The sequence below is a fragment of the Nicotiana attenuata genome, unplaced genomic scaffold, assembly GCF_001879085.1.
Source record: "Nicotiana attenuata strain UT unplaced genomic scaffold, NIATTr2, whole genome shotgun sequence".
Taxonomy (NCBI): domain Eukaryota; kingdom Viridiplantae; phylum Streptophyta; class Magnoliopsida; order Solanales; family Solanaceae; genus Nicotiana; species Nicotiana attenuata.
The window spans coordinates 98,263-106,928 of record NW_017670556.1 but is presented as its reverse complement, the minus strand read 5'-3'; the positions used below and the strand labels follow the sequence as shown (position 1 = coordinate 106,928).

Below are 8,666 nucleotides of genomic sequence, written 5' to 3'. Positions count from 1 at the left end.
GGACTGCAAGTGGGAAGGCAAGGAAGTAGTCATCCCCGACCCCGATGAGGACATCACCACACACGTGGAATGGTACTTAAGCGTTTATACATACCCCTTAACGCTTGGCCCGATCTATACGATAGTCCTTGATTTATGCAAAAGGTACGAGGTCTACCTCGGGCAGATCCACCCATCTTTTTGGAGGATCGTGATTCTCCTCCGTCCGTTTGTCAACAACACGGAGGAGCCCCGGTTCACTATCAACCATGTGCTTCACATCTACGGCCCCCAAATCTTCCGAGGGGGGCTAATCAAGCTTGCCCGTTGGGCAAAAAAGGCTCCCTTCTCGAGCATTGACGAAGACAGGGATTGATGTTTGCAAGGGAGATTCGTTCGGGTGAAGACCGAAGATCTCATCCCCTCCGAGTTCCTCATAGATGTATTTAACACCAGTTACGTTATTGTACACCGATTACAATACACCAACTTGAACAACAAATAACGTTTTGATAAACCTCTCCCACGGGTTTTGTGGGAGAGGTTATGACTTGCTTAAATAATCATAACCAGGCCCATGACAAAATCACAGTACCCAATACTTGTTTTCACTATGAATACAGATTGGTTACTTATTAAATATAAGCTCATGTAGGTGCATATATATGGTACTCTCTCCCACAAAACCCGCAGGTCCAGATAGACAGGTCGAGTGATTCTCGAAGACAACGTTCTAAAGATCGAAGTGAAGTCTCCAAAAAAAAAAAAGAAAAAAGGTTCTCGAGGATGTTGCTCTTGAAGATAATCCCTCGAAAGTAGATTAGGCCTTGGTCTGTTGTTTTATGCTTTTTCGTTTCTGTGTAAGGGCCCCTCGTGGGCTTTGTAAATCATCTTTTATTAATATAAGAGTATCTTCATTTTGCCTCCAATTTGTGTTGAACACCATTCTATTTTCATTTGTGAAAAGTCCAGATGTACGAATTTAACAATTGATCCGAATACCGGATCCAGAACATAACAATAATAAACCCTCGGGTTTTCAATTTAATTAATGCGGTGCTTCTCGAAGTCCTTTGTTATCCCTCAGACTGAGCTTGGATTGATCTGATGTGAATTTAGGTCACCGGGACTTCTGAGCCCGACTTGAGTGAGAGCTGGGTCTCGATTTTTTGAAATAAATCTAGCCCTTTTAGGCTTTGTCGGTAGCGACCGAGTGGAAATTTTCTCGAACCCAAATAGCCTTTGGATTTAGCAATCGGGTGCCCATTCGTTCGATGATCTGATAATAAAGATAGCCCTTAGACCTCTAGGAATAGTCCCCGAGTGAGAGTTTGCTTGAAATCGGGTAGCCCCTAACTGAGCGAAAGATGCTCTGAACTTAAAATGAAGACAAACCTAAGGCCACTACAAAAAAAAAACAGCGTTTAGCGACGGCCGCATTCCGTCGCTAAATCAATGTTTTCCGTCGCTAAAGTTGTTTAGCGACGGATTCAAGTTGGTCCCTAAAATCCACGTTGCTAGGCTTATAGCGACGAAAAATACCAATTCGTCGCAGAATTAGCGACGGAATAGCAACGACATATTTTGAGCAAAGTTTAGCGAGGGAAATATCCGTCGCTATAGAGCTTGTTTCTGTCGCTATTTTAATGCCTTTCGTCGCTGCAATACATAATAAAATTCGTCGTTTGTTCTTATAGAGACGAAATTGTCCGTCGCTAGCCGTGTTATAGCTAATTGTCCCTGCTTTTTGGAACAAAAACTTTTTATCGCCAATTCGTCGCAAGATTTAATTTTACGCGATAATTTTAGCTACGGAACGTATCCGTCGCTGATTTATTTTTACTATATTGTTGATTTTTTAAAATTCTTTTTATTTATTATTTTAAATGTACTCTGTTCAAACATATTACATGAACTATTAAATACACTTAATAAAAAGTCATTGATATTAATATAAATTCAACAAGGTCCAAAATATATAGCATAATGCATATAATAGTATCATTAAGTACAAAAAATCCACAAGGACCAACAATAATGTCCAAACAAAGTAAGCTAACGACGCTAGGCTGGACAGTTACGGTCATCATCAGAACCCAATGCATGAACCTCATCAATGTTAGCAGCAGTAGAAGATGTTGGAACTGTAGGTGCCATATCAGTATTTGGTTGATGCGAGGGTAAGTAAACTAATTCGCGTACCCGCTCAACGATTACAGGAACTATATGATCTGTCAGTGCAGGAATCAATCGCATCACTAACTCATCCAGATTCCCTATCGGTGTTGATTGAGAATTTGGAGGTGTTGTTGACGATGTAGCATCAGATCCAAGAGAGCTATAAAGATTTGGCCCGTAGTAGCATTTTGCTTGCGATCCAAGATCATATACTCTTCTTTTCTTTTCTCCTCCCGCGGCTTGATAATATGCTTTCCACTGATCAATATCAGAATGAGTTTGCGTTTGTTGTTGTAATATCTCCTGATATTTTTCCTGTAGAAGAATTAATAAGAACATTCAATTTACAAAATGAAAAAAATATATGAAAGTAAAGTCAATTAAAAAGTTATCTTACATGTATGATTCGGGATTTCTCAGCAACAAAAGATTTTCCATCATTACCATGTGTATGGACGTGCAAATGCAACTCATTTGGTATTGGATCTCGATCCTTTTTAACAGCCTATACAAAAATTATTCAATTAAGAAGATAGAGAAACATAGAAACTAAAGTCAGTATCTATATATTCAATTATTCAAACTCTTAGTTCTATTTTCCAATTTAGACTAAAGTCACTATCTACAATGAAATATAGTATCATAGGGGGTTCAAATCCCCTAGTGTGACTTTCTAGTATTTTTTCGAATCCTGTTGCATAAATTCCTGGCTATGCCACCAGCCACAAAAGCAGCCCGAATTCTTTCATGGAAATTGGATACAGTAAAAAGAGGAGCATGACTCGATAAAACAAAATCGATTGCCTGAAAAAAAAATTATGATTGCCTGAAAAGGAAGAATTAAGGACACAAAGGAAAAGCAGAAACGAAGTCTATGATATTTGACACCAAAAACAGAAAACCAGCAATATAATTGCCAAAAAAGGAAACAGTTCAGGATAGGGAAATCCAACATTTGTTTGTTGAATGTCCATGGTCTTTTGAGTTGTGAAAGGCTATTACTGATATTGGGTTGGCCCTGATCGATCTCTAGCATCAAAAGCATGCAGACTTTGTAGGGGGATAGGGAAGCTTCAAGCACATTAATAGGGCAGTAAATTCCCTAGCCAAACTACTAAACAGTCCAGACATGAAATATACCATAGTGCAAATAAAAGGATACATAAAAGAAAGAAAAGTATTAAACCACATATAGTTCAATATAACTTGCCACAACAAAGAAATGTTCTTGAAAATAAGAAATATTGACTTTTGTAACAAGACGTTAGATATTTTACCAAACTGATATCTTCCTCAACAAGAGAGGAATATCTCTACTGTCATAGCATAGTCCATAGGAAAGCATTCATGAGCTTTAGAACTTGAAATCCTCTTCAAGCTTCAAATCGCAAAGAACATAATGGAGAAAAAGGAAAAAATAGCAGAAATCCATTCACAAGCAAAGAGCTTGGTTGATGAACCAGTATAGTAATAAGGAGGGGGAGGTCCATAGTTATACTGTACTGGACAGCACGAAACAACAGGAGTAGTCGGCAGGCAACTTCCATAACCAGTACTAGGTGGTAGTGGTGGTGGTGGTGGAACACCAAAAACAGAAAACCAGCAATATAATTGCCAAAAGTTATTCTGCCGACCAAACAGGCTATAAGCAGAAACCAAAACCAAAAAGAAGAAAAGAGGGAGACTAGTAGGAAATAAGTTACAATCTATCACATAACTTTGAAGTTTCTATAGCATCCACTCCGATTCTATAGCTAATGCGAAGCTGGTGGAACTCCTTGACTACAAGAAAAAGCATTTTTCTTGTAAAATATCTAATCCAATTTTGGAACAGAGGAATCTGGGGCTGCAATATTGTATATATACCTCCTAACTATTTCTTTTAAGTAACTAATACCTCCTAACTTTTACTTTGAAGTAAACTAGTACCTCCTAACTGTGACCAACACATAAAAGAGACACAGAACTTCAGGGGAAACAGAGAAGAAAGAAGAGAAGGGTCACATTTGACGTATATCGTTAAATTCCGCTAGAAATCCTTTGTCCCTCATCAGTTTTTTTTAACAAACTCACACACACAATATAAATATACCTGAAAATGTTTGGGAATATGCAAAGGATAGAACAGATACTGATAGTAAAAGCAGGGACAAGACCAAAGCAACTGCAACTGCAACTTCAATTCGTGGAGACATGATATCATACGCACAAGTGAACATGCACACAATACAAATCCAGGGAAAAGTTATAAATACACTTACAAGTCTCTTGCGATGCTCCCCAACACTGATAGAGCCACCTGTATGAGTCCCAGTGGCAATTTCGCTCCCACCACAACGATTTTTTGCATTTATTTCTGACTTTTCAACACACTTAGGATCCTTCCAAAGTCTCGGCCAACTTTCCCACACATTATTTGGAATAGTGTCCGGTTGCACCATATTTGCTTTTAGTTTGCTAATAAAATCACTGTATCTTCTTGCTGCCCTACGCTCCCATTGGATCTGCACCGCACTATCAATTGAAGAATCCCAGTAGAAAGCCTTCTGAAATAATTTTATAAAGTAATATTAATAAACTACATATAAAAGTTAATATACTTTCGAAATCTAATTGTGATGGATTATACCTTGAATTCTCCAAAATAAATTTTTTTTAACTCATTTGAGACATTTTTCCAGTTGAATCCATTAGGATCAAGTTCATTCTTGAAAGACTTAGTTATAAACTCAGAGCATTCATATGAAGGCTCTAACCTAAACAAATTAGAAGACATTATTTAAAGGAATACCATGTATCAATAACAATATACCAAAAGTAATAGTACAAGTATGGACTAACCCTGCAGGAGAAAGAGTAACAAGCGTCCGTGGTCGGCGGGTACTGCTACACTCAGTTTCGCCTATTATGTTGCTTTGAGAAGATGTACCCTCACCTATTGTGTTGCTCTGATTAGGGGTATTTGGAGATGGTTCCAAACTAATAGTTGGGGTACTACCATGGCCTGATGTTTGAATAGGTGGCGTACTACTAGGACCTAATGTTCGAACTTGATTGATGTGATCCGATCCACCTGAGGAACTCGTACCACCTTGTTGAGGATTGATTGTGGGAATGGGAACAGTAGGCATATTTTCACGAGTAGAAAAATTACCCCTAACTGAAGATTTACCTACACGGCCTGCGCTACCCCGACCTCTACCTCGAGGCATATTTCCAATTGCTCCTTTTCTTGGCCTGCAATGGGCTGCTCCAACTTAACCTGAGCAGTATAGTCTCTGAAAATTCAAACAAGCAGAAGCTAAGTTACAGAAAATTCATCAAGAAATTGCAATGTAGAGAAAATACAAGAAAATCTTCCCATCCTAATCAACGTAAGTTCCTGCCCCAACTAACACAGATTTAGTAGTAGCTAGAGCTTTATGAGATGATCACTAGAAATAGTAAACACAAGCTGAAACTTCATAAGGACTTCAAAGAATGCAAACCTCGACTTTTGATGCAGCCGTCAGATCACCGATCACGTTACCACCTAACACCAATCCATCTCTAGCTACAGCTATGTTTATTGCACCCGTCCAGCTATCCTCATCGCCTATTATGGGTTCCCTGAAGGAACCAGATAGAGCCACTATATCGAACTGTCCCTACAAGAGATAGAACCATATATTCTCAATTTTTCAGCATTCCTGTTAAGCATTTCCTTACTCTTAAGGTTATGAAAAATTTGAAACTAACTCAAAATTAGCTGGACAGAGAACCACAGCTCCCAATTCTTAGCAAATCTATGAGTAAGATACTCTTATATTACTAGCAAACAGTACATCACTCTGGAAAGTATCATGGTATTACATTTTACAACATGTGACTCAAGAGATATCAACTCAAATGCAAGAAATAACAAATCAAACTGGACATACTTGCCCATTTATTATCTCAATCCGTCCATTTGATACCTTTAATAAGGAACTTGTACTCTTTTTAATAAAAACATGATTCGATTTCATAGGTTTGGCTAAGATATTGAAAAAGTATGACAAGAGAACTGGTGGATTGCTGCGCTTGCCCTATATACAAAAGGTGCTTCAACAGCCATTCTACATAACTGATCTCATCTCAAAGCTTGTCAAAGAGTGTGAAAGCCCCATAAATTCAGTGTTTCCAACATGTGATGAAGGAAAATCAGTGAGTCAATTAGGGGGAGAAGGAGAAGGAATTATAACAGTAGTAGGAGAAGTATGCAACCAATTTGAATATGCAGATCGCAGTTTTCAATTCCACTCTTGGAGATGACAACCTATAGCTTTTTTCTCAAGGACAATTAATCCATATTTATTTGACAAACAAGTAGCACTAATTTTGTTAATGTCTTTGCCTTAATATTTTGCTTGAAAAGTAAGGTTAACAAAAATTGCTATCTTCTGATATCCCGGAATTGACCAACAGGAAAACTCAACATCAAAAATTATATATAACTGAGTCTGTTTTCCAAGACCATCTCTTTTAAATAAATTGACTTAAATTCTGCTAAATGTAGGTAATTTATCTCCCTACCAAACAAATTTTAATAGTTGCCTCTTCAGCCACAACCTTAACTACAGTCTACAGATAAGTAGCAGATTCAGAAATTTTGGGGTCGGGAAATGTCAACAGGAATATAAAAAGTAATCAATACACAAAAAATTTAGAACAAAACTTACACTTGATGCCAAACCATTTAGCGAGGTAGTACAAAATCAACAATGGCTACCAATGTACAATTCAAAAGAGGTTATGGATGCAAATATCGGGCAGCTTGGTTTACAGAAGAACAGGACGCTTACCTTATCAAGGACATGCAATCCCTAAAATCAACACACGACTTTGAGTTTCATAATTTTACAAACACATGACTTCGAATTTCAAAGATCCGCAGCAAAAAATTGCAATTTCAAATGTTTTCTTCTATTTTTCAGATAGGTAAAAAAAAAATCAGTTTTTAACACAAGAAAAGTAACGAAATTGTCAAAGATTTGACACTTAATTTGTCAAATATCAGAAGAAAGCAAGCCCATACCTCTGAGAACAAAACCCCTTTGCAAAAATAGGAAACCGTCGACCGAAAACCTACGCTGCTGAGGTCTCGGCCTTTGTTAGATTGATGTGGTCAAAGTATTCTTAGATTGATGGAACACCACAGAAAGTCTTAGGAAGTCAATCTGCCAAAATAAATAAAATAGTTTAACATACATAGAGAGCATAGTTTAACATATCACTGAAAACCTACGCTGCTGAACGTCGACTGAAAAGATGGAGGTACTGAAGTCTGCGTTTGTGCTTTGTTCAAGAGGAAGAGAAGAAATAGGAAGAACAGTGGAGATATTAGGGTGTTTGTGCCTTTGGGAAGGTCTTTTACCTAGCTAGGGTAATTTAATTTTGGGGACGGAAATTTAACGACGGAATAGCGACGGACCGAAATTCTGTCGCTAATAGTAATTAATGAAATTATATATTAGGAAATTAGCGACGGAATATTTTGTCGCCGATAACTTTCGAATGCGTTGATAAGTAAAATAAATTATGCGACGGATTATTGGACGTTAAATCCGTCGCTACGTTTCAATATTTTTTGTCGCCCAGAATTCATCGCTAATTTTGTAGCTAAAATAAAGGCGCTAATATTTAGCACCAATTTTAGCGAGGAATTTGAGTTTTTGTCGCTAATCCGTCGCTATATTTGGTACAAATTATCTTCTAGCTTTTTTGGCGCCAAAATACAAATTTCATCGCTAATCCGTCGTTATTTAGCTACGGAATATCGCTTGTCGCTAAATTCCGTCGTTAAACGCTATTTTTTTGTAGTGGGCGTTATAAACAGTCCCTGAGTGAGGACATACTCGAACTCGGGCGGCCTTTGGGCTAACATATTTGGGTGAGCGTCTCTTCGAACTTGAGATAAAGATAGCCCTGACGCTTTATTAATAGTCCCCGAGTGAAAACTGGCTCGAACTCGGGTAGCCCTTGTGCCAAAATAATCGAAGAAGCGTTTACTTGAACTTGAGATAAAGATAGCCCTGAGGCATTATTAATAATTCCCGTGTGGGAACTGGCTCGAACTCGGGTAGACCTTGGGTCAAAATAATCGAACAAGCGTTTGCTCGACCTTGAGATAAAGATAGCCCTGAGGCTTTGTTAATAGTCCCCGAGTGAGAACTGGCTCGAACTCGGGTAGCCCTTGGGCCAATATAATCGAACGAGTATTTGTTCGGCCTTGAGATAAAGATAGCCCTGAGGCTTTATTAATATTCCCGAGTGAGAACTGGCTCGAACTCGGGTAGCCCTTAGGCCAAAATAATCGAACGAGCATTTGTGACCTTGAGATAAAGATAGACCTGATGCTTTGTTAATAGTCCCCGAATGAGAACTGGCTCGAACCTGTGTAGCCCTTGGGCCATTATAATCGAACGAGCGTTTGCTCGAACTTAAGATAAAAATAGCCTTGAGGCTTTATTAATAGTCACCGAGTGAGA

General features: G+C 38.3%; 1 protein-coding gene across 1 annotated transcript; it reads right to left on the bottom strand.

Annotated features, from left to right (window-relative positions):
• Positions 1-2,043: 2,043 nt before the first annotated feature.
• LOC109240914 lies at positions 2,044-7,012 on the bottom strand. Its single transcript, XM_019407598.1, has 6 exons — positions 6,981-7,012; positions 4,999-5,435; positions 4,787-4,913; positions 4,419-4,703; positions 2,555-2,662; positions 2,044-2,472 (listed from the first exon to the last, which is right to left on the bottom strand). Exons 2-6 carry the CDS (start codon positions 5,367-5,369, stop codon positions 2,044-2,046), a joined length of 1,320 nt encoding a protein of 439 aa, XP_019263143.1. The 5' UTR covers positions 5,370-5,435; positions 6,981-7,012.
• Between the last annotated feature and the right edge of the window lie 1,654 nt (positions 7,013-8,666).